The sequence below is a fragment of the Solanum verrucosum genome, unplaced genomic scaffold (genome assembly GCF_900185275.1).
Source record: "Solanum verrucosum unplaced genomic scaffold, falcon-dt-bn FXZP01000118.1, whole genome shotgun sequence".
Taxonomy (NCBI): Eukaryota; Viridiplantae; Streptophyta; class Magnoliopsida; order Solanales; family Solanaceae; genus Solanum; species Solanum verrucosum.
The window spans coordinates 2,276,816-2,303,720 of NW_026020568.1; the positions used below are offsets into that span (position 1 = coordinate 2,276,816).

The 26,905-nt window shown below is 34.2% G+C and overlaps 2 protein-coding genes and 1 pseudogene across 3 annotated transcripts in view; 1 reads left to right on the top strand and 2 right to left on the bottom strand.

Annotated features, from left to right (window-relative positions):
- LOC125810494 (cytochrome P450 CYP72A219-like) overlaps positions 1 to 26,905 on the bottom strand; it is a 58,715-nt gene that overhangs the window by 26,145 nt on the left and 5,665 nt on the right. The window contains exons 2-5 of one of the 2 annotated variants that reach the window (XM_049489963.1): positions 2,788 to 2,940; positions 1,915 to 2,132; positions 1,017 to 1,264; positions 272 to 656 (exon numbers count right to left, since the gene is read on the bottom strand). In XM_049489963.1, the coding sequence (XP_049345920.1) occupies positions 272 to 656; positions 1,017 to 1,264; positions 1,915 to 2,132; positions 2,788 to 2,940 (1,004 nt within the window). Of the gene's footprint in view, positions 1 to 271; positions 657 to 1,016; positions 1,265 to 1,914; positions 2,133 to 2,787; positions 3,094 to 26,905 lie in introns of those variants that run through there. The other variant, XM_049489966.1, reaches the window with a different exon arrangement.
- On the top strand, positions 8,776 to 9,437 carry LOC125810512 (uncharacterized). Its single transcript, XM_049489985.1, has one exon. It carries the CDS (start codon positions 8,828 to 8,830, stop codon positions 9,434 to 9,436), a length of 609 nt encoding a protein of 202 aa, XP_049345942.1. The 5' UTR covers positions 8,776 to 8,827; the 3' UTR covers position 9,437.
- LOC125810621 (DNA repair protein RAD16-like) lies at positions 10,162 to 23,447 on the bottom strand (annotated as a pseudogene).

The following is a 26,905-nucleotide window of genomic DNA, read 5'->3' on the forward strand; positions in this document are numbered from 1 at the left end:
ACTTTTAAAACTTGTGATCATAAACATTCCATGTTATTTCTATGGCTATAAAGGTGTTTCATCAAGGGTAATTGAAAAGTTATCTGAACAAACTAAAAAGACAAGTCTGTCACACAAAATGGAACAAATGGAGAGTGTCCGAGTGTATAACAATGAGTTCAATGCTAAGAACCTAAGTTTAAATCCTTCATCCGAAGCTAAATAAAACTAAAACCATGTGTTGCGGAGATATAGAAATTAAAAGGAAGGTAAACAAGCTAAAATAACTTACAACTTTCAAGCGATTTAATCCATCAAATCCTGGCATGCCATCTCCAAAGACTTGCAAAACCTCTTCTCTTGCGCGAACTTGCCAATCTGGATGCCTGCTTAACAAAATCATAGTCCATACAAGCCATACAGAGGTTGTCTCTTGTCCAGCAAAATAGAACAACTTACACTCCTCAATAACCTCTTTTATAGTCATACCAAAATCCTTATTACCGTGTTGCTCGATTTCTTTAAAGTTGGATTCCAACAATATGCCTAATAAGTCATCAGTATTGGCCTCCCCTGCTTTCATCACCTTCACTCTTTTATCAATAATTCCCCTAATTGTTGCTTGAACTTCTCTCTCAATCTCCTTCATCCTTCTGTTTCTCTTAGTTGGCAAGAACCTACATTAGTTTAACACACAAAAACATGTATATCACCATCAAATAATCACTATTTTAAACTTCTTTTCCTGTTATATTCGGATATATATATAGATATGGGAAAAAATGGTTTAAGTTATATACACACAAAGAGTTTTTACTTTATCAATGTGTTTCAACTTGTCATTGCAGGCGTTATAGAAACATCAAACATAGGTATTAGCGGCATACAACTTCAACAAAAACTGGTCGATGATCCTATTTAAGGATGGATTAGCAACCATTACCAAAAAATATGTTAGCTTGGGACCATTTAGCAACAGATTAGTGATGAACTTTGTAATACATAACTTCAACTATGGAAAAAGGGCGTCGTGTTACCTCCATCCCGGAATATATAAGGTGCGAGAAACGTCAATGACATGCTCAGCTTGTTCTTTTTGAAGCTCAAATATCTTTCGACCTTCTTCATAGTTGCTGCCAAAGGCTGTGCGAGAAATTACATCACTAGTCAATCTTTGAAGGTAAGGCCATATATCGAGTTCGGTGGACGATTCTTTCATTGAGACAACCTCCTCCCATTGGCTCACCATTTCACTGCAGCTCAAATGAACTGCTTGAAGCATATCCTACGCATTTGTAAACCACTCATTAATACAAATTAAACCAACTGCATCTTGTAGAAATATTATCTCCTCAAAAAACTTAGGCCATATTTGCAAGCTAGACAGAAAACAGAATGAAAGCAGAGTTGATATCATGGATTTGCGACAAGAGGAAGTTGCTCGTAAACCCCTCACCTTCAGCCCTAAGATTGTGGGCTTAGAGTCACTAAAGGAGCAAAAAGGATGAGAGCTTCTAAGGGAAAAAAAAAGTTATCATGGATTTGTGATAATCAATACAACTATACAAGTGAAGTAATTTTTGGTGAGTTGTGTGACTATCTTATTTAAAATCTTAAATTGCTAATACTTATATTATATCTTCAAAATGTTACGCATGTAAGAGTGAGTTTTTTCTCATACGCCAACCACGTGGACCTTGGTGGATTGGAGCCATCATTTTCACTAAGAAAATTCAAAATCTAAAAAGATTAAGCACACCAAGAAGCCAAGGGGATTCAACATCTACTATACATACATAAAAAAAAAATTAACCTTATAAATAGTGTGTGATATTTCAACAAAAGGGTATTCGAATGAACCCTTTCTGCCCCCTAGCTTCGCCCCTACGTGAAAATATATTTTGCTTTCGGGAGGGAGAGGAATGAAAAAAATACCTTTATCTTCTCCATATGAAAAGCAGGATTGAGAATTTTCCTGTGCTTTGCCCATTTATCCTCTTCATAGCTTACAATTCCTTGTGCCAGCAACTTGGTCAGGGGAGTTGATTTTGGCTTTTGATAGAGAGCATGTTTGTTAAACACATCCCTTATTACCTCAGGGTCCCCTACAATTACCAAAGGCTTTGGCCCAATCCATATGAAACAGTTTTTACCTGTAAAATATTGCAAGTCCAATAATTCTTAGCTCAACTTTTCTTACTTTCCACAAGTACAGAAAGAGGCGGAGTTAAAATTTGAAATTTAATTTATAGCTAGATTCTCGTTATACTTGTTGGATTTGAACCTAAATATATATGCATATTTAATAAATTTCTTATTATAAATATATAGTCCAAGCAAAAGTAACTAGTTTATCTGAACTCGTACTTAGCTTGATACTATAGCTGAGCCATTGGATCATGTTGTTGTGGGGGGGGGGGGGGGGTAAGCACCCATCTATCCTTACCTAGCGTTTGATCATAGATTTTGGATCAAAACTTTAGAAAAATTATCTACAAATATCTGTTTGACCATAGATTTGAATCAAACTTTGAAAATCTATCTCCAAGTTCCAAAAACTCGGTGGAAAAATTTCGCTTTTACTCACATAACTTCAAAAATTCCCAAGTAAAACAACTTTAAGTTCAAAAAGTAACGACTTCAAAAACTCAATTCTTAAGCTTCAACTTCAAAATCTATAGTCAAACGAGAACTTAACCAAAGATTTCGAATTCGAGCTCTGAAATGAAGTCTTCATTGATAGCTTTACTCCATATGTGACTTTGCAACGTGAATTCAAACCACAAAAAGATACATGAGAAAGCGTACCGTATTTTTTGATTGTTTGAACGAAATAAGGGAGAATTCTTGGTGTTAAGTCATCATCAGAGACATTCAATGGTTTGGACTCAGCATCTTCAATGCTTTTCGACAGTTCTTTGATGTCTCCAAAAATCAATTTGTAAGAGTTCCCTTTAAGACCTTGTTGTCTAAGGCATTTCTCCAGTTTCCTTGGCATAAACCATGCCCAGTCCAACAACCTCCATGCATATATTACAAAAGTAATTGCTAATAAAAATAAGACTAAGAAGTAAGCAATAATCTCCATTACTTTATGTTTCCTTTCCCTAAGGAATTTAATGTGTTATATATACTGTCATAGTTTTATACATTAGTTTTATAGTGCCCGATTTATACAAATTAGATGCTCTATAGCAAACATAATTTGACAATAGAGCGCAAATAGCAAAACTGTAGCGCTAATATGATTAGTATATTTATTATTCCTAAAATTTACTCTTTTTAATATCTCCAATTTCAACCCAACCCGCCTATTTAAGCCATTTTATTTTATACCTCTGCTGCACAAGAATTTATCTGAAAGGCAGGCGTGGTGAAATGTGACCCTTTATTTAATGAAATGAATACAACAAGAATACTCTTGATTTCCACCACACTAACTTCTCCTTTTCCTCACTGACAAGAAAAAAAAGACAAAGACACCCTTCTAGAAAGGGTGCCATCTGGTATGCACATAAATGTGTTAGAACCAATCATTTATGTATATATAATTTAAAATTAGTCGAGTGTAAAAACAGAGGAATTAATATATCTTCGTCACTTACAAAATGAATATAAGAAAACATCTTATATATGGACAAATAAAAATATGTCGTAAAGAAGACATAAAAGTTGTGACTGGCCTTAAAAAAATCAATTCTGCCATAAAATACATATCATATCGAATTGTATTGACTTACCATGGGTAAGTGATTCCATAAAGTTAAAATTAATTTATTTAAATCTATTTGACTGAGCATGAAAATCATTAATAAGCATTTCTATTTTTTGGAATTGTGATTTTAAACATGTGATACCCGTAGCATGGAGTTTACTATAGCACTTATATATATATATATATATATATATATATAACTAGTGAATCTATCCGCGCTTCGCGTGGGGTAAAATATATATATTTAAATTTAGTATACCCTATTTTTTATGAAAATAAAATAACCTTTAAACAATATATATTTGAGTGAATTAGTAAATGTGATTTATTTAGAAGATATAGTGTATGAGGATTTTTATTACGTTTATACCTCTAGTTCCTTTCTTAATTATGCTATAGAATCTATATCCATATGAACCATAAATATGTGAATGAACTTACATCTTTTCACCTGCATAAGCATTTTTCTTACAATTTTAAAAAATATAAATATAAATGGGCTCTACAATACTTGAATTCAGATTATTCGAACTTCAATATAAGTATCAAACATAAAAACTCATAAATTACAAAATGAAAAACAAAAAAATGATAATAACGAAGACAAAATTACCAATAAAATAAACTAAAAATATCACTTTTATTTTGCCTATAAAAGGTACTACATCACTCTTCCATAAACAAATTTTATACAAATTATGAACATCAATGAATTTACTAAATAACATTCGTATGGTAACAAAATGAATGTATTCATCAATATATCCAAGAATTACAAATATAAATATTTAATTTATAATTTCTTGTTATATAAATACTACACATAGTATTAATTAATTTGTGAAGTATCATGTCTTCAAATTCTAGTCTTTAAATCTTTATTAATATTTTTTTACATGTATTCAATCATACCTTTTATTTATTTTGTTATATAATGCTATATATAAAGTATGTTTTCTTTTGTATGGATTTTATATAATCTGAAATAAATTAAAAAAGGAAATAGAATAAAAAGAAATTAATACAATCAATTTTTCAAATTTTCGGTAGTCCTTTTTTTTCTTTCCTTTATGCCTTTCTTTTTCATTTTTGTTTCTTTTTTCTTTTTCTTAACACATTAATTTGTGCTTTCCTTAATTACAAATTGAATCTCCAAATTTTACTCTAAAAACTGAAGCCATTTTTTTTTCTTTTTCTCCTTATAATGAATTAAAATTAAATTACCATCTCTCTTTTTGTTTGTCTTTTTAAATAATATCTCCTACTATTTAAATAATTTATTATTGTTCTCTATAAATTTAGGGAGAATATATATATAGAATATATTAAGACTGATATATGGAACAACATATTAATTTCGGAAAACCATATATGGAACATATATAGAGTTATATATGGAACAAATAAATAAATTATTCTTTGTACATTAAACTTTAATTTTGGCAATATTATATATATGGAGCCTTTTTTCTTCTTATTTTATTTGATATCTCTATTTTTCTTATCACTCTATGTTTCTTTTCATTTTTCTTTCTCTCCTTCAGCACTCTATATTATTTTCTTTTTGTATCTTTCTAATTTTATGTAAAAGTCCTCAATATCAATACTTTCTTAAAATAGTATCACTTTTTTGTTATTCAAATTCAAAGTATTTCAGTGAAAAAAGGAAGAGAACAAAAGAAGAAAAATCAGCCTTCATACAAGAGTTGGGTTGAAAATTTTACCTATCAAATTAACCGTTCGTAGATTTAGGCTAAAACTTCTTCAAAAGTATCAATTCCTGTTTCTTTTCTTCTTCTTGCTTCACTCTCGGATGTTCGTCAAATTTTGAACGCTTAGCAGCAACCTGATGATTGTTTTTGTTAAATCACATGAATGGTATCTTGAAAGGGAATCAACGAAGAGTTGTTCATCTAATATGATGTGTTGTTGATTCCAACATTTCTACAAAAAACACAAGACATTAGTAATGTTCATGGTTTGAGATTACAAAATAATCTTGAATTGTGATGGCCTTCTTCCTTAGACTCATTCTTTCTTGTCTATCTATTCTGCAAATTTATATTACATAAATTTCATGTTGATTCATGAAAAAATTGAGATTGTGAATGTATATTGTATTATGTTTATATAGTTGTTTTCAAATTTTAATGGTGTAGAAATCTTTCAAATTCTACAATTAAATAATATAGAATTATGTTGTAACGGAAAGAAATTATTGAAATAAAAATAAAGAGTCTTTTATTATAAATGATAAGGATTAATCTTAACATTGATTTTTTTTTAAGGTTTTAAATCAATTAAAACGATTTTTCCATTTGCTCACACTATTGTTTTTTCATTATTGTCTTTTTAATGATGAATTAAGAGTGGTCATAATCTTGAAATGTGCTGGCCTTCTTCTTTAGACTCATTCTTTCTTGTCTATCTATTTCTGCAAATTTATATTACATAAATTTCATATTGATTCATGAAAAAATTGAGATTGTGAATGTATATTGTATTCTGTTTATATAGTTATTTTCAAATTTTAATAGTGTACAAATCTTTCAAATTCTACAATTAAGTAATACAGAATTATGTTGTAACTGAAAGAAATTATTAAAATGAAAATAAAGAGTCTTTTATTATAAATGATAAGGATTAATCTTAACATTGATTTTTTTTAAAGGTTTTAAATCAATTAAAACGGTTTTGCCATTTGCTCACACTAATGTTCTTTCATTATTGTCTTTTTAATGATGAATTAAGAGTGGTCATAAAAATCAATTGTGGTTACTATGAAGGCTTGATTATATATTTATTGCATTAGTCTTAAATAAATTATGTATAAAAATGAAATTAAAATGTTAAAAAAAGAGGAGAAAATAGATAAATAGAAATGATGGCCATTGAGAGGTGCCACATCAGCCTGGTCTAGATTCAGCTTTATATATATATATATATATAAATTGACATAATATATAAGCGTGTTCTTTAACTTGGTTTATTTGTCATTTATGTCTTTCAACTTTGAAGGTGCACAAATAAAAACTCAAACTTGTATAAAGTTTTAGAAAAACACGTCCTACGTGACAATTCTCGTAAAATACCCTCAAACTGATTTGTAGGGCACATATGTCTATTTGTTCAATTTTATACAAATTTAAATATCTACTTGTGCACATCCAAAATTAGAGAACATAAATGTCAGTTAAATCCAAGTTAATGACTAAACTTATCTATTTGTATGTGTTTTTAATTTAAGCCTCCACGGAGGTTTGACATTGTAAATTAAAAGTTGAGACTCTTTTCGGAATATCAAAGCTCATATAATCTTTACAGAGTTTATAGAAAAAACCTAGAAGGGAGATGAATCCAAAACATAATATTGTCCTCATCTAAGCTATGAGAAGCCCAACTTCTTCTATAGTTATTGGCAATCCATTTGTATGACCAAGTACAAAAATATTGCAAAGTAGCTATGAAGAATATTTGTCATAATTGTTATAATTGAGAATCTGCCCTTTGTAATTTAAAATTAACACTTGATATCCAGTACCCTTATATTATAAAAATCCCAAACAAATACTACTCCATGACCATTAGTTAACAGTTAGAAGAGAAATTCCTTGTACAGACCTAGGCATTATTGGAAGCCTTGACAAGTCGACTCTTGTGCACGCAGAGAGTTCAAGTCACTGCTATTTGCAAGGCTATTGAACTCCACACATTTGGATGGCATTGTTGGGTAGCGTCGTTGGCAGAATGTCACCAGTCTTTTAACTGAATACAGAAGCTTCCTTGTTGTCTCATCATTCATGACGTGAGCAACACTATTTGTATGAATCTTCTCACGCGCTGATCGTTCATGAATACCAACCATAGTAACACCAATAGGCCAAGGTGCATTACCAATTGCTATCTTATTAAGATATTGATCCATTGCAGCACTATATTCTCTATTCATACAACATTCAACCATCACAACTAATGCTTTCCTAATGTCAATATTAAGTAACTTTTTCCTGCATAAATCAAATAACGGATTCAAATCCCTAGCACACTGCATAAAAGTAGCCACCACTGTCTGCTTTTTAGACTCAGAACTCATCTCATCAAGCTCTTGATTCCACTCATTCAACAGCTTTTTGTAAAACACCAAAATCTTATCCTCATCACACAAATTCTCAAAATTAGTTTTCATCCTCTTCAAATCTTCATCTTTATCCTGGTCTGTGGCTTTCCGCTTCAACATCCGTGACTTCTTCAATTCCAACATATCTCGCAAAAAGTCATTCGTTTGCCCTTCCGTCATATCACTTTTATCAACTTCAAACAATCCAGCTTTCAACACAAGACTCAACCTAGCAAACCTTGCCTCTTCATCTTCTCCGAATAAAGTCACAGGGTGTTTCAAAACCCTAAGGCGGCGAACAACTTCTTGTCGCGGAAGGGAGACTGATGAAGAAGATTCCGATTTGATATTGTCAGTTGACAAGTAAGATTTATGATTATTATGTTGCTGGGTTTCCGCTTTTTCTTCTTCACGTTTCTTACTCTGTTCTATGTGTAATTTATTGAAAAATTTCCGTCCACCCACATATTGGGCTCGATTGTTCCGTAGCTTCTCTGTTATTTGTTTCACTTCCTCCATGGTTTTGATTTTGATTTTGATTTTGATTTGTGAATTTGCTTTGCTAACTTTTAATTTATTTAAAGAAGAAACAAAGTCAAATCCGACTAGGAATAGAATTGGAAAGAAATAATAGGACTTGAGTAAAAAACCATGTAATAGATTCCTAAAATAATGAAAAATATATGGGAAAACTATTAGAAAAAGATTCCTAAAATAATGAAAAAGACTATTAGAAAAAAGATTCCTAAAATTACTATAATCTTAAGCTAACTATAAAGAGAAAAGACATTGCCAAAACTCTTTAGGAAATAAACTAAGAACAGGAATCCTAAATAGTTAGGATTTGTTTGTCCTAATAATTCCTATAGTAATAGATTTTCTAGTTTAATTTTGTTTATTAGTATTGTAAATAGGGGTGACTTATTACATATTTTCATACACTGAGATACAAGAGTGATTGTGTTGAGCGCAGCGTTCATTCTTCTATTGCTTAATACGGAAATTGATCTGAGAACATGAGTGACGAAAAAAGAGTTCACCCAGATTGTGGGAATGGTTCGAACCCTTATCATGAATGCAGCGAATATTGCTTCAATATAATAGCGGAAGTAAAGAAGCAAATGAGCAAAGCTGAAACAGGTGTATTGCAAGCTAATACTGTTGATGTTCATCGCTCCGATGTACCTGATGAAAGAGATGGTGTTGAAAGTCACAGCGATGATGGAGAGGATAACATGGGAGAAAAATCGGCGAATCTGATCACAAGGAGGAAGAGGAAGTTATTTGAATTGAGGTTAAAAATGAATGGGGCAAGAAAAGCTAATCAATCTGCAATGGTAGTAGAGAAGAAGAAAACAGAAGTTCTAGCTACAGAGTCTAGAGGAATGTCCAAGTATGGAAAGGCGCCAAAATCATCAGACGACAAGATAGAGAGGATGGTGAAGGAGCTCAAGGACAAGAAGCGCCAATCATTTAGTCGGAGGAGAAGGTTTCATGAAGAGAAAGATATTGACTCTATTAATGATCGTAACGAGCACTTCAATAAAAAGATTGAGCGTGCCTTTGGAAAATACACCTTGGAGATCAAGAATAGCCTTGAGAGAGGAACTGCTTTGCCTGATTGAGGTATTATGTCATGTCAACCTAGAGCAGTCTTGTGATAACCTTTCGAGTAAATTTGTATTTTCTGGTTCTCTGGTTTGAACACACATTACTAACAAGTTCAAGAAAATCCCCTATGAATAACTTAATATGGTAATTTTATTTTCTTTCATAGTAGCCACTATTTTGCTAATTCTTTGAACTCGCATATGACTTTCTATATGCAATTCATTCATTGACAAGTAAAGCAAAAAGAAACAAAACAAGTTCAAGAAAATCCCCTATGTTGTAATGTTAACATCCCCATGTACACTTATTGATGGGTGATTTAGGCAACCATATGCCAAAGTTTTTGCCAGGTTCCTCCTTTTTTTTTACTTACAACAATGTCATAATTTTGGGTATAACATGTTTCTAATCCTAGTCTTTATATAATAAAGGAACCTTTAAAAAAAAAAATTGAAGGTGCACATTTCCATGACCTTGCCTTGAGGGTATGGATTCTGATGCACTTTTTATCATGCAAGTGAAGTTAAAATAGAAGTAAACAATAAGAAGAATTGATGAAACTAATGACTGTTAAAGGTGATTCTTATAAACTAAGATGTAGAAGCAACAGAAACACTCTTTGGACAGATCAAACTCCATACAGCCTAAAAGCAAATGTAGAACATTTTGTAAAGAATTTGGCAAGAAGCTGAACAAAGAAAATGTCAATTAGTTTGCCAAACCGAAGAAATAGAACATATCAAAAGTGATGATAAAACAGGGATTTCAAGTCCTCGGTTGTTAGTTTTCCTAAGGCCTCTGAAGAACCACCAACTGTCCTGCAATCATAGGAAAAACAAACAGTTAGGGGAAAATGGGTTTTTAGAGAAAGAGCGGAGGAAGGGATGTAATAAAAAGATTGACACTAAGGGTGTGTTTGGTATGAAGGAAAATGTTTTCTTGGAAAACAAGTTGATTTTTGACTTATTTTCTCATGTTTGGTTGGTGAGTAGAAAATATTTTCCGAAAAAGATTTTTAGTGTTTGATTTATGAATGAATAATGTTTTTGAAAAATTTCTTTTATTTTTACTAGAGTAGAAAATAATTGTTGAAATTGAAAATATTTTTTAAAAACAAACTTAATTTTTTTTTGGGGGTGGGGGGGTCGAGGGTAGGGGTGAAAAATAGAAATTTTGAAGTTAAAAATATTTTTAAAAAACAAACTTAAAATTTGTTTTGGGGGGTGGGCGGCTGGTAGGGGGTGGGTGGGGGGTGGTAGGGCGTGGGTGGGGGGGTCGAGGGTAGGGGTGAAAAATTGAAATTTTAAAGTTAAAAATACTTTTTAAAAACAAACTTAAATTTTTTTTTTGGGGGGTGGGGGGGCTGGTAGGGGTTGGGTGGGTGGGTGGGGGGTCGAGGGTAGAGGTGAAAAAATGAAATTTTGAAGTCGAAAACATTTTTTAAAAACAAACTTAAAAATTTTTTTGGGGGTGGGGGGGGGGGGCTGGTAGGGGTGGGTGGGTGGGTGGGTGGTGGGGGGGTCGAGGGTAGTGGTGGAAAAAATGAAATTTTGAAGTCGAAATTTTTTTAAAAAAACAAACTTGAAATTTTTTTTTGGGGGGTGGGGGGGCTGGTAGGGCGGGGGGGTCGAGGGTAGGGGTGAAAAAATGAAATTTTGAAGTCGAAAATATTTTTTAAAAACAAACTTAAAATTTTTTTTGGGGAGTGGGGGAGCTGGTAGGGGGTGGGTGGGGGCTGGGTAGGGGGGTCGAGGGTAAGGGTGAAAAAATGAAATAATATTTTTTAAAAACAAACTTAAATTTTTTTCTTTTTGAAGGGGGTGGGATAGGGGGCTGGGTGTAACACCCCAGAGAATTTTCGAACTAAGACTCGAGCCATCCTTCATGTGGAGTGGGATTTTACCGAGGAATAAAAAATTTCTTGAGTGTTAAGTTAAGGTCCCTAGGTGTAGCACATTGAGTTCCAAGAAGAGTTGAATTGGAAATAGTCATTTTGGAAAGAATCTGGAAAATTTGGCTATGGAAAAAAAGTGAGTTTTTGGTCAACTTTGAGCAGTCGTATCTCCTAGCTCAAAATGATTTAGGCGAATTTCCAGTTATGTCTGGAAAGCCCTTGGAATGATCTTTCCAACGCCGCCGAGTTTGCTTGATTCCGAGTTCGTATGAGTGACTTATGCCCTTTGGAAGTTGGGTTGTTGGCACAGTCGCACAGTCGCACAGTGCAGTTTGTTTAGTCCGAAAATTTTAAGGGTATTTTGGTCTTTTCCCTAATCTTTTCTTTGGGTTATATTGAGGTGTTAGACTGATGTTTGGATCATTTTTGTCCCATTTTAAAGAGTGAGAGTAAGAGTGAGAGTTAGGGCTTGGAAGATAAGAGAGAAAGAAGAGGAAAAGAAGAGGAGAAAGAGAAGAAGAAGCTAAGGATCGTCGTGGATTTTTGTCGGGGGTGATCCCTAATCAGGTATGTGAGTCTTTAGTGTGGGTTTATCCTTTCCCCCCACATACCAAGCTCGTTTTTATGATTTGAGAAGAGATTGGATTTGTTGTTGAAGTTGTTGAAGTTGTTAGTTGTTGTTGATGTTGTTAGTTGTGTTGTTGAAGTTATTGTTGGTTGTGGGACAGGATTGGGCTGTGTATTTGAGTTGTGACCTATTGTATATTGAGGGATTTTATGATCCTTAGTGTTGGTTGGTTCATACCCCCACACACCAACTCGTTTTTAATTCCAAGAGAAGATTTATTGGTTGTTGAAGTTGTAGTGGTGTTGTGTTGAAGTTCTTGCTGATTTAGTACAGATTTCTGGCTGTGATTTTTGAGTTGAATCTATTGTATAATAAGGGTCTTTATGATTCTAAGTGTTGCTGGTGAAACCTTGAGGTTGAGAGGGTTTAGAATTGGAAAGAAATAAGGGGAAAAAGTCGGATTTTTGGGGAAAAAGGGGCTGGGCTGTTGCACCTCTCCTAGTGCCAAGGACACCAATCCTTCCCTTTCATTCACCATTTCTTTTTTTATACATGTTCCTAGGTATTATACCTATGTTTCCTAGTTGTTTCCAACACTCCAAGGTACTTCCAAAAGTCAAGTAAAACTACAAGTCAAGTGAAGTCAAGCTTAGAAGTAAGTAAGTCAAAACAAGTCTTTAAGGTTTTCCAAGAGTCTTCATTGATCGTTTTAACTTCATTTTAAGGCTCAAGTTAAGTAAAGAATGAAGAGTTCCAAGTTAAGAGTTTCAAGTTGAGTAAAGAGTTTCAAGTTGAGTCAAGTGAAGTTAGTTTCAAAGTCAAGTGAAGTTAGTTTCAAAGTCAAGTGAAGTTAGTTTCCAAGTCAAGTGAAGTTAGTTTCAAAGTCAAGTGAAGTTAGTTTCCAAATCAAGTGAAGTTAGTTTCCAAGTCAAGTGAAGTTAGTTTCAAAGTCAAATGAAGTTAGTTTCCAAGTCAAGTGAAGTTAGTTTCAAAGTCAAGTGAAGTTAGTTTCCAAGTCAAGTGAAGTCAAGCTTAGAAGTAAGTAAGTCAAAACAAGTCTTTAAGGTTTTCCAAGAGTCTTCATTGATCGTTTTAACTTCATTTTAAGGCTCAAGTTAAGTAAAGAATGAAGAGTTCCAAGTTGAGTAAAGAGTTTCAAGTTGAGTCAAAGTATCGAGTTTCAAGTAAAGTAAAGAGTAAAGAGTTGAGTTCATTTCTCAAAGTTATTAGGGAACTATGTATTCCCAAAGAAGTTTTAAAGAAATGTTTTTACATTTAAACAAGGTTGGAAACTGAGATTTCCAAAAGAGCCTTCGGGCTAGTTTTTGAGTAATTATCTCATATCAGCAGGAATAAATATGTTTTAAAAACATAAGAGCCAGTACATTTTTGGGAGTAGTATCGAGCACCGAATTGGGGGAGCGTTCAAAGAACCCACAGCCCCCATAGAACCATGTTAGCCACCATGGGTAGAAAAGGATCATACTTTTTAGATGAATCCTTTTCAGATTAGACTAGTGGATCCATTAGGCAGTTCAGGTCTTATACCTTTGGCCGGGTATAAGATGCTCTGGCAGCGTGAGGTCGATCGCTGTATCATCACTATAGCTCTTATGTGATGGTTGTCGGTTAGAGAAACTCCCACAACAGTTATTGTATTTTTATACACAGAAATTATTGTATTTTATATACATCAGTTCATTTGTATTTCTATATACATCTCAGGCTTATTGTATCCTTGTATACACACAGAGTTTATAGCATGTTTTAAACAGTCTTTCTTTATATCGCACTTGTTTTAAATTACCTTATATTGAAAGAAGTCAGTCAGGTTGAGTTCAGTTATTCAAGAGTCGAGTATCCTTGAGTTAAGTATCTTTGAGTTAAGTATATATCTTGAGTTGAGTATATATCTTTGAGTTGAGTATCTGTGTCTTTGAGTCCAGTATCTATCTTTTGAGTTGAGTAAGTTTGAGTAGTTTTGAGTATTCCTTGAGTTGAGAAAGTTTGAAAAAGAGGTAAGTTATTCAGTTTATTCCAGTGTTTCTTCTAGCCTATGTTGTTTAGATTTCCAGCTTACATACTCGTACATTCCACGTACTGAGCCATTTGGCCTGCATCTTTTTATGATGCAGACACAGGTATTCAAGATCATCAACAGGAGATTCGTTGATACATCCGGGAGTTCCAGTTAGCTATGACAAGCCTCTTTGCTTCCGGAGGATTTCATTTACCTTTCAGTTGTATCAGTTGTTAGGAGGTCGTGGGTCTTGTCCCGGCTTCCATCTTTATCAGTTAGAGGCTTCATAGATAGACAATAGAGTTTCAAAAGTCTCTTCATTTATTTTGTTAAATGTTTTGAAGACTAAAGTTTCCTTTTATGGCGAGTTGTATATATATTCTATTATCAGAGTTTTCTTTTGAGTTAAAGATTTGTAAAGTTGAGTTTATAAACTTTTTTTTCAGTTTTAAGCTCTTGTATGCTTAAGTTAGTATTCCGCTTGGAGTCAGCCAGGATGAGGGTTCGCTTAGGGACCAGAAATGGTCTTCGAGTGCCGGCCACGTCCAGGGTGTAGGCTCGGGGCGTGACACTGGGGGGAGGGGGGGCGAGGGTAGGAGGTGGGGAGTGTAAAAAAATAAAAAATTGAAATTAGAAATATCTTTTAAAAACAACTTTTAATATTTTTTTGGGAGGGGTGGTGGTAGGGGGTGGGGGTAGGGGTGAGGGTGAGGTAAAAATATTGAATTTAAAAACAAACTTTAATTTTTTTTTTTTGGGGGGGGTGGTTGGGGGGGGGCCTGGTTTGAGGGTAGGGACCAAATAAATTGATTGTTTTAACAAAAAAAAAATTAATTGGAAGTTGAAAGAGAGTTTTGGAAAATGTTTTCCTAAAGTTTTGAAGGGAAGTCATTTTCCTTAAATTTGAGAAAAATGAGTTGATTTGGAAAACATTTAACCCAACCAAACATGAGAAAATTGGAATTCATACCAAACACACCCTAAGCTGAAATGCAACAATGGTCTGGGACACTAATTCCTGCTGGAACTGTCAAACATATTCTAAATACACTCAGAAGGAAGAACTGGCAACAGTTTCACAAGGAACTTATTGCTGCATTGTGCAGAGCAATGATATACCAGGTTTGGAGAGAAAGGAACTGGAAATTGTTTAAAGGCATCACTGTAAATCCGTGACACAAATTATGAAGGAATTTGTATATAGACTTGTGGTAGTTAAACGGTTTAGAAAGGCGAATAAGTATTGTTGGTTATTGCAGAGATTTGTGTAACTAGAGTTCTATAAGAGGCTTAACTCTCTTAATACCCTTCTTAGAGGGTGGTTAGGAGATTGAGTGCTCTTTAGGTGTATTTGTTTTTCGTTTGTTAATGGTAATTTACGTTGGTCACCAAAAAAAACTTGCAAGGGAAAATCATCAAAATACTTTATTTTTGTCAGAAGACAAATGCAACTATGTAGACGACTATAAGAAAAACACACTTGCCCTTCAAAAAGTAATTTCTTCTTCTCTTGTAACTCTAAGATTCTCTCTTCAATTGTATTCTCAATCACAAATCTCACAATCCTGCAAATTTGAATGGTCAACAAAAAAATAATTTAATTAGTAAATGCAAAACGAGGAGAGCTATCAAATTAAACTTCAACTAATTAACATGTTTTTGGATGTGTTTCTTTCCATTTCTTCTCTCCGTTTTTCCTTTTTCTTGTTTTGGGGGGAGGTTATCTGGGAGAAAGTGAGAGTGGTCTCTATGGCGGACAAGATGAGAGAAGCGAGACTAAGATGGTTTGGTCATGTGCAAAGGAGGTGTGACGAAGCCCTAGTGAGAAGATGTGAGAGGCTGATTGTAGCTGGGTTGTGCAGAGGGGTAGAGGTAGGCCGAGAAAAGTATTCGGAAGAGATGATTAGATAGGACATGACGCAACATCATTTTACCGAGGACGTGACTTTAGATAGGAAGGAGTGGAGGTTACGTATTAGAATAGAAGGTTAGTAGGGTTAGAGGGTGTCTTGCTTATGCTTGTTAGTGCTTGTTGTAGTACCAGTCATACACTAGTTTCTTTGCTTGTTGTAGTACTAGCCATACACTGATTTCTTTGCTTGTTGTAGTACTAGCCATACACTGATTTCTTTCTTGTAGATTTTACACTGTTGTTTTATTAACTGTTATACTTTCTTCATGGTTTTCTTCCTTTATTACTTGGGTTTGATGCACTTGAGCCGAGGGTCTTTCAAAAACAGCCTCTTTGGGTATGTTGTTGTTTTTGTTGTTGTTGGTTTTGGGGGAGGGGGTACAGGTTCACAAACTCACTACTGAATCATGACATAAGTCACATGATTGTTCAACATCTCAAGCCTCTTTGCTGTAATAGCCGATTCTATGGTAGAAAACTTCACAAGGTAAGGATGATCAACTTCCTGTCGATTAAAGAAAGAAATTGGTCAAACATTTGCGACAATCAAATTTGGCTGATGACCATAGTAAGACAAATACTTCAACATTAAGTTCACAAAAAAGACAAGCACAAAATATTTCATTTGACATGAGAAAATAATTTAAGCAAACAACTACGTTTAATAACTCCTCTAGCAGTCGTCTGATAAGCTGGATTGCACGTCAAATAACTCTTTCATTAGTTCAATCCTTACACAGATTTTACATATTTTATCCACGGGACAAGGCATAAGTACCCCCCTAGTCTATGACCGAAATCTCAGAGTCACACCAAAACTTAACTAGGGTCCTATTACCCCCTAAACAAATTTAAAATGGAATAAATACACCACAAACGTTGACATGGCATAGAGAGTGTGCACACTCTCTTGAAGGCAAGTGATGATTGCACAAATGGGACACATGTCATTTTTTTATTGGTGACTTTATAATTAGTTAGTACACATATTTATTGATAATAAAACTTATATATATTTAATTATTTTTATTTCTTTAATTGTAAAATATTTATTTTTATTTCTTTTCACTTTAAACTTTTTTTTATTAAATTTATTATCTTTTCACTTTCCATAATTTTAAAAAAATTATGTGTATTTTTTTTTAAAATAAATTTAAAAGTGTCCTTTAATTTTAACGTTTTAATTTATTTTATGTTTTATTTGATTTTCTTCACTTATTTTGATATCTGTTCAAAATTAACTTATTTTAAATACAAAACATTTGAAATCAAATCAAAATGAAAGACAAAGAAAAAAAAATCAATAGAAAAATAAAAAAGAAAAACAATGAATTTAGGTTAAAAAAAAGTTTCGATACAATATAAAAAAAATGTGTATTAACTTAATTTAAAGACAAGATAAGAAAAATAAGAATATTTTTTTAAAAAAAGTTAAATTTAAAAAAAATATTTTTTAATTAAAAAATAATATTTACACACCTGGCGGGAGAGTGTGTACAAACACAACCAACTTGGATGGTTAAAGGTGCCACATCAGCATAAAAGATGCACAAAAATACGAAAAAAATGAGTCAGGCATAATAGGATCTTAGTTAAGTTTCGTTGTGTCGCTGAAATTTCGGTCATATTCTAGGGGTACTTATACTTATGACTTATCCCTTTTACACATTCATATCTATCCATACATAAGAAATGTATTGTCAACCAAAGCACTATGGCGAAGAAGCAGAAAATGAATGTTTGAAAGAAAAGAAGATTGGAAATTGGTAGAAAGAAAGGAAGATGAAAAGAAGTTGAAAGAAAAAGAATGAGGAGAAGAAAGCCATTGTTCTTATCAATTTATATCCAAGGAGCAGAATGTCATTTTCACTCTAATTGAACCAGCGAAGAGAGTCAATTAGAAAACAAAAACAAGAAGATGAGTGCAAGCATCAACTACAATTATGAAGAATGTTCAAGGTTCCACACATGTCAAGCATTTATAAAGCATTGTCTTGGTACCTTCCGCAGCGTGTGATCATAGCAAAAATGTGACCATAGTTATTCCTCAGAGTTCCAGCCTGGACATATCTGCACAAAAATACAAAATGGGTATAATACAGTTAGAAATAAAAATATCCTTGCTCCCTTCTTACTTTTTTGGCAAGTTAATGACACAAATGATTGGGAATTTTATGGGAAGAAAAAGACGTATAAGATTTAAGTTAAAAACCAAGAAACTAACCCAAAGGGTTCAAGAACTACTTGAGAACAAGAAATTGTAGGAAACATGATATGCAGCCAAAAAAAGAGAAACAATGGGCCAGAAAACTGGCGCAGCCGTAGACAAGCAAAGTGAACTTGAAGGAAGAATTTTTTTTTCCTTCAAATTTACCACTAGACAGCGTGTCTAGTGATTTTTTATTAATAAAAAATAAAATTCCTCCATTGGAATTTGTACAAGCAAGGGGGGCTAGAGCTTACCTTACCAATCCTAATGAGGCTAAGAACCTCTACTTTTAGCAACCATGAAGAAAATAAGAGCTACAGTTTATTACAAACTCTCTGATGGTATTACATATGATGATGCTTAAATAATGCAAAATTATAAAAGCCACGAAGGAAGTTGAGTTATCAATCTAAAACTTCCCTTTACAAATCTGTCCAATAGCTCTTGATATGTTGACACTGTCATGTGATTCTGTTTTGCCAATCGCATCGGTAGGTGCCTAGAAACAAATTCCTTAGTCATCTTATCATCCAAACTAGTATTTCATTTATGCTTCTTTTTGTTATTGAGTTGTTACCTAGAAGAAATATCTGCATTCCTAGCTACATTTGCAAAATAATGATCCAACACATCCTCTTCTTCACCTTCCTCAAAGATGTCCATAATACATGTAGAAGCAACAATATTCAAAATTAGAATGCTGCTCAAAATTTACCAACTAGTATGATTTCATTACCAGCTCGCTTTGCATCTAATATGTCCCTGGCATCTAAAGAAGTTCCAATTTTCGATGCTTCTTCTTGATTTTTTGTTGAATTCTTTATCAATAGCAATTGGCATTCACTTTTATTATGGCCTTGGTGCTTACAAAAGTTGAAAGTTGAAGTTTCATTCGTTGTGGCAGCTTAGCCAATAAATCCAGGTCGACTTCAACCCTAGTTGTGTTTGGTCTTGACTTCTCTTGGGTTTCTTTATCAATATCAATTGGCTTGCCCGGTGCCAACGCAATGGATAGTAATGAGACTGTTTGTAAATAACTATGGCGGTAAATTAGAAAAAGATATCCAAACAAAAGCTTTTGAGGTTTCTTCTCTAGACATTATGAACTGGTGTTGTTTACCCTTGTGTAACAGGTAGTTGACAGATTTAGCATACCTATTCAAATCTAAGCAAGTAGCCCTAGTGACAGAGAAGGTAACAGCGGAACCCTGACTGGAGCTTGAAAACGAAATATCAGAGAGAGATAGCATACATACCGAACTGCCCGGCTTCTATGGTACAATGTGTTGTAGTAGTCGTATTCTCTATCATCTTCCAGTATCTCCTTTTCTTTCATATCCCTTTACGTTCATATTTCCTCATTTCTATCCTTCTCAATACGTAATGGGATTTCAGATAAGGAATTTGACAGCAATACGAGAAAATTAAAGGAATAGGGTATTCAAATTTACACATCATTCATATTTGGGCATTTCAAAATCATCCAATTTCATACAAGAAATTCAAGAGCTTTGGAAGAAGGAGGGAAATATCCTCTTCGTACTTTCTGGAGGCGAAGTAATGACTCAAAAAACTCAAGAGTTTTATGGGAAGAAAAGTCTTTTAAGTTTCCGGTTAACTTAACTTTAGTAGTCCTAATTAGTTGATGTTATTTTACTTAGCAGGCGTTTGGCCATGCAATATGGTATCGTGAGATGGAATCAACATTTGGACATGTGATTTTAAGCTGATTTCATCTCATGATTTCATATCATGAGATGTGATTTCATATTCTCCAAAACCCATGATATGGAATTATATGGGAATTCCATATCATGATTTGAGATATTTTAATATAAAAATTGATCATATTTTGTTAAAACAACCCCACATTTATATCTACTAACCATTTATTTCATATGTAAATAAAATTTATAATCACATCATTACTTGTTATTATTCTCACCGACATAAAATTTATTATTCTCACCAACACAGTCACTTTAACTCACACCAACCGATTATTAAAGTGATGAAATATTTATGGTCTATGAGCATGAAAATATAGTTGCGGATGATATTGACCAACAAATGACTCAAAGTAACAATGTTGGTTCGTCTTCTCAGTCACATGATCGAGAAATGCAAGTTTAACGTGAGGAAATTGTCCATACTATGGGGAGGATTATATTAAAGACTAGTACACTACAATTTATGTTCAATTTTTTTTTATTAAATTAAAGTTAGATGAAACAATTACTTAAAATGGAGAACAAATAACTTTGTAATAATTTATTATGCGATTTTATAATTTTTTGTTTATTTGATAAGATTGAATAAACAATTGGGGCTATTTTAATAGTTTTACAACTTATGGGAATTTTATGTTTATGAGAAAATATACAACACAAAAATTACATATCGCATGTCCAAACAAAATTTCAATTTCATCTAATGATTCCATATCATGATACCATATCGCATGGTCAAACGGGCTAAACTAGTGCTTTTCAAGTACTATTTGAAATCGTTGTTTTCTGCGAGCAATAAAAAAGATCAAGTTTCTCTCGGTTTTTTAATATATGATTCGAGTAGTTGATATCTCTTTTGACAAAAATGTTTCTTAAAAAAAATGTTTTCCTCACTTTACATCTTCTATCCAATCTATCTCAACTTTTTTTCATTTTAGTCAACGACAAAAAAAAATGTTAACTTTTTATAATTAGAAACAATTTATTTTAAAATTTTTCTTTTACCTTAATAATTAATCGGAAAAGGGCCTAAAATGTCTCTCAATTTGGGCCCCCAAATAACCCTGACACCAATCTTTTGGCTCAAAAATACTCTTATATCTAACAATCATACTCATAAGGTGGATGGAGCACAATATTGTACAAAATCTCATAGTTTAAGGGCATTTTAAGCCTTTTTCCATTAAAATAATTTGAAATTACTTAATATATGATTGATTTGATTTTGAATTTCACAGTAAATTAAAAATATATATAAAAAAAAAAGTTAGGCATCTACTCTCTACACTCCTCCCCACCCCTTCACTTCATATCTCTTCCATTTTTTTCTATTTGGATCCCCATTTATGAGTTGAGTTATAATAAATTTGTGGTTGATTTAAAATATGCCAATTGGAAAATATCATGAAATTAATTATTTTTTTCAATCTTATTTTCAAGTGTATTGGGTCAAAATATGAATTATATGTGGTTTTATTAAAAAATATAGTTTTTTAAATATGATTTTTATTATTTATTTGAGAAGGGTTTAAATTTGGACCATTTACATTAGGCAACATAATAAATAAATATTTAATACTTTTACTTTAAGGGGGCTATTAAAAATAAGGGCAAATATGAGCCAATTGATTAACATTGAGGGTATTTTTGAGCCAAAAGGTAGACGCCGGGAGTATTTTAGGGCCGAAAGGTGGAGGGAAGGTAGTTTTGTACCAATTCAAATATTTGTGTGGCATAGGCTCTTCTCTATAACCACATAAATATGTAACATTTGTTTTACATCACAAATTTCAAGAAGTTGGCACATAAATTAGGATGAAGGGACTATTTTCTCTGATCTTGTTCATGAACTATCCTTCATGAGCCAGCTCCGGCATCCCCAAATTCCTATATCTAGCATGATGGCATGTGAACTATATTTTGTAAGGGTGAGAGTCTCACCGTGAGACAGTCTTTCACTTGTGAACACAAACACAAAGTTCTCTGCTGGTTAGATGTTCTTTGAATTGCCTGAATGTGAATCCGAGCTCCTAAGTTGATCATGAGTATTTTGTAAATAAGTTAAAAGTAACTAATAATGGGGTGGACGGTCTGGACCAATTGCTCCAAAGGTAAGAAATTCATCTGACCAGCAAAGAGGTCCAGTCCTGAGTAGTATGTGGGAGATAAGAGTATCCCAGCTTCTCAGGCTTTTTTGGATATCAACTCGTAGAGGGTCCTGAGGATGAGAAGATAGGAATATATGCTGGTGCTCTGTGTTTTGTACTTCACTTGATGTGCATTGGGGACAGTGCACTGTCTAAGTGTGGTGTGGAAATCTTTCTAATTCATGTTTTGGATGATTGTAATGTAACTACGAGAGTACTAGTTTTCACACTTTTTGTTAGTCACTTTCTTTCTTTTGTTTATGATCTCTGTATAGACTTGTATAGCTAGTTACTTTTGTCTCTGGTTAGTAACTTTCAGTTTATTGGTAGTTTCTATTTGTAGTAACTAGTAAGTAGTCGTATATAAGCTTTAGCAGTTTAATCCTCTTTTAAAACGAAACCAAAGAAAGCACATGTCAAGTCCATACAGCCAAAAACAACAGAAACACTCTTTGGACACATCAAACTCCATAAAGCCTAAAAGCAAATGTCAGAACGCTTTGTACAGAATTTTGCTAGAAGCTGAACAATGCAAATGTCAATTAGTGATAATAAAACAGGGATGTCAAGTCCTCGTTTGTTAGCTTTCCTAAGGCCTCTGAAGAACCAACAATTGTCCTGCAATCAGAGGAAAAACGAACAGTTAGGGGAAAATGGTTTTCTAGAGAAAGAACGGAGGAGGGGAGCAAAGAAGGAATGTAATAAAAAGATTGACAATAACAACTTGCAAGGGAAAATCATCAAAATACTTCATTTTGTCAGAACACATATGCAACTATGTACACGACTATAAGAAAAACAAACATGCCCTTCAAAAAGTAATTTCTTCTTCTCTTGTAACTCCAAGGTTTTCTCTTCAATTGTATTCTCTATCACAAATTTCACAATCCTGCAAATTCGAAAACAACAATAAGCTCCCATTCAATGGCATCCAAAGCAGAAGAAACACAACACACACTTGACTGGTTTATATTGCCCTATTCGATGGATTCTATCTTGGGCTTGCTGATCCACCGCAGGATTCCACCAAGGATCCATTAAGAAAACCTAGAAAGGATTAAGAGATGAGCCACCAAGCATGTGCTATTCAACAGATAAACAAAAGTCATAATTGTATATCAAATGAACTAAATAACAGGAAATATAATAGGAATGCAACATTAGATATGCACAAGAATTAAGAATTTAGGGAGGTACCCAGAGAAAGAAAATAGATCCTTACATGTGAAGCAACTGTAAGATTGAGGGCAACACCTCCAGATTTCAAGCTCATAAGCAATATCCTGCAATCTGAATCCTCATTGAATCTGTTAACTGCAGCATCTCTTGCGGCAATAGACATGGATACTAATTGAACACAATTGATGCCTGACAGCTGAATACACACAATACACGCTTCTTTTTTGTTAGTCTGAAAGGAAGAAGGGAAAGTAGGAAGGAGAAAGTACCATTATGTCTTACTTTAAGAGAATACTGTATCAAATCCAAACACGATGTGAACTAGCTAAAAACTAATCCTTCTGCAGAACCATCCCTTTCAACCATGTCGCTAATTTATTCCCTCTACATTCAATAAAAGTAAAAATGAGCATCAAGCATGTATTAGCCGACCCCTCACTTTGAAACTCAAGGTGGAGTTCTGTACTATAAAACTCAAGCTAAAGGTGGTTTTAAATTGAGTCTCAATCAAGGAGATGAAGGTCTTTATAACCTGCAAGGCATTGCTTTTGCAGCTTAATGGGTGTGTCTAAGTGGACCTGCTAAAGTCATCCACTATGATAAGGAATTATTTGTAATTGTTATATGTTGGAGTATGATAAGGTCCCCAGAGATCAATGTGAAGCAATTCAAAGATTTTGGTAGTTTCGGTGGTTTTTGTGGGAAATGGGAGTCTGTTTTGTCTGGCCATGGGACATATGGTACACATAAGAGGCTGTTTGGAAGAAAACTGAGAAGGGATAGAAGATATGCTTTGCATTTTAACAAAAGGAACATGTCCCAGCCTATTATGCCACAACAAGTCTACATCATTTTTACTAGATGAACAAGGAAGAGCAGCTTGGAGAGGAACACTTGCATTACATGGAAATAAAGATTTAAGTATCAACAACTGAATGCAAAGAAGATGAATCAGAAAGACTAGAGTTAGAATTGAAACTGGAATTGGAAATGCAATTACAAGAGGAAATGAAATCTGCCTTAGGAATGACTTTTCTGCTCTTCAAACATTTTGAACACAGGTAATACAATCCATCTCTGCTACTACCAATCTCCTGAGGACAATAGAGTTGAGTTGAACAGTTAAAGGAGTGAACAAAAATCAAATTGTATTTGAAAGATGGGACAAACAACACCTTATGTATGGTAATCTCAGGGATAAGTGTTACATCACCAAATTCTTGTACCTTAGCCTTATAACCATTGGGAAGACTAATAAGTATTGGATATGGTAATGTTTTGATGTTGGTCATTGAGTTTTTGTTAAAGGTCATGTGGTTGGAAGCTCCTGAGTCTAGGATCCACAAGACAGCCTTTGATTCAAAAAATTTACAAGATGGTTTACTAAAATCAGTTGAAGAATTGCAGATCACAATACCTGCAAAGTTTGCAGCTCCATGAGTGTTGTCTGAGCCATCACTGCTTTGGAATTATCTCAGCAATTGCATCATCTGTCCATATGGTTCTTTGGTTAGGCCAACGTTTTGATCCTCACTCTGGATGGCTAGACCTTCCCTTATCTGTTACATCATCAACAGGCTATCCATGCACATTTGCTACTTTCCCCTTTCCTTTGTTGAACCGGTAAGATTGGTGTTGATTATGCCCCTGACCACTATTGTAGTTCTGGTAATTCTGATTATTATAGCTTTGAGTGTTGGTGTTATATTGTGGACCAGTAGGATAGCCATGCAATTTGTAGCACTTATCCTTTGTGTGCCCTTGCCTCTTGCAATATTCACACATAGGTCTCCTCCCAGAGTGGCTGCTAGAGGAGCTTCCAGGTGAATAATTGGGTCTAGGAGGATAGATGTTGGGGGAGTAATTGGTCTTGAAGGTTCTGTAAGAAGAAGCCCCAGATGAACCTGCAATAACAGAGGTGGACTCCATAATGAACTGATTTGTTGGCTTGAACTCTCGTTGGTTTTCCTCCTGGAACAATATAGAAAAAGCATGCACCATACTTGGTAGTGGATTCACCATGAGGATTGTAACATCCGGCAATATGAAATAATTGAAGAGGCTTAGAATTGGAAATTTTCATTTTTTGGAAAGAATTTAAAGTTTTGGAAATTTTGGCTAAGTATGGAAAATGTGAAATTTTGGCCAACTTTGAACAGACATAAATTCTAGCTCAGGATGATTTAGGTGGAATTCCAGTTATGGTTGCAAAGTTCGTGGAACGACCTTTCCAACGCCACCGAGTTTGCTCGATTCCGAGTTCGTATGAGGGAGTTATGACCTTTGAAAGTTGGGCAGTTGACAAGGAAATCCGTCCGGGAATCTTTAAGGGCATTTTAGTCTTTTCCCTAGCCAATTCTTTTGAGCTCATATTGTTGTATTAGAATGATCTTTGGATCATTTTTGTCCCTTTTTGAAAGAGAAAGAGTTAGGGTTCTTGAGATTTAAGAAGAGGAGAAGGAGAAGGAGAAGAAGAGAAGGAAGAGGAGCTTAGTCAAGATCGTTGTGGATTTTCGTCGGGGGTGATCCCTATTAAAGGTATGTGAGTTTTCGTGTGGGTTATCCTTTCCCTCACACACACCAAGTTTATTCTATGGTTTGAGAAAGGATTGGAAATTGTTGTTGAATTATTGAAGTTGTTAGTTGTTATTGATGTTGTTGGTAGAGTGGTTGAGGTTATTGTTCGTTGTGAGACATGATTGAGTCGTGTAATTAAGTTGAAACCTATTGTATGTTGAGGAAATTTTGATTCTAAGAGGTATGCCCCTTTTAAAGTTGATCCACCATCAATTTGCAGAAATTTCTGGGCTGTCGATACCCATCTACGGGCCTGACCTACGGATCGTAGATCGATTGACGGTCCGTACTGGTCAACCGTCAATCGGATCAGGAGTTGGGTTTTTGGGGCTTCGATCTACGGCCGCGACCTACGGTCCGTGACCTGACCTACGAACCGTAAGTCAGGACCGTAGGTCAACACTTAGTCATTTTCTTAAATGAATTCTGGGGAAAAATCTCTAACGCAATCTACGGACCTGCAGTACGGACCGTAAGTCCATCTACGGTCCGTCGATGGCGTCCGTAAGTCACACCTGTGTCACCAGAAATCTAAATTCTCAGCCAAGTTTCCCCATTCCTTTTCTCACTTTCCCAAGCAAGTTCCAAAGTATTATCCCTATGATTTACGGTTGTTTCCGACACTCCATAGTACGTCTAAGAGTTCAAGAATCCCTCCATCATATGTGATCGAACACCTTGAATTCAAATTCCGATTCAAGGAAAGATAGTTCCGAGTCAAGTGAAGTTAGCAGGCAAGTTAAGTCAAGAGTAAAGTTGAGTTCATTCCTCAAAGTTATTAGGGAACTATGTATTCCCAAAGAAGTTTTAAAGAAAGGTCTTTGCATCTAAACAAGGTTGGAAACTGAGATTTCCAAAGAGCCTTCGGGCTAGTTTTTGAGTAATTATCTCATATCAGCAGGAATAAATATGTTTTAAAAACATAAGAGCCAGTACATTTTTGGGAGTAGTATCGAGCACCGAATTGGGGGAGTGTTCAAAGAGCCCACAGCCCCCATAGAACCATGTTAGCCACCATGGGTAGAAAAGGATCATGCTTTTTTAGATGAACCCTTTTCAGATTAGACTAGTGGATCCATTAGGCAGTTCAGGTCTTATACCTTTGGCCGGGTATAAGATGCTCTGGCAGCGTGAGGTCGATCGCTGTATCATCACTATAGCTCTTATGTGATGGTTGTCGGTTAGAGAAACTCCCACAACAGTTATTGTATTTTCATACTCAGAGATTATTGTATTTTTTTATATAC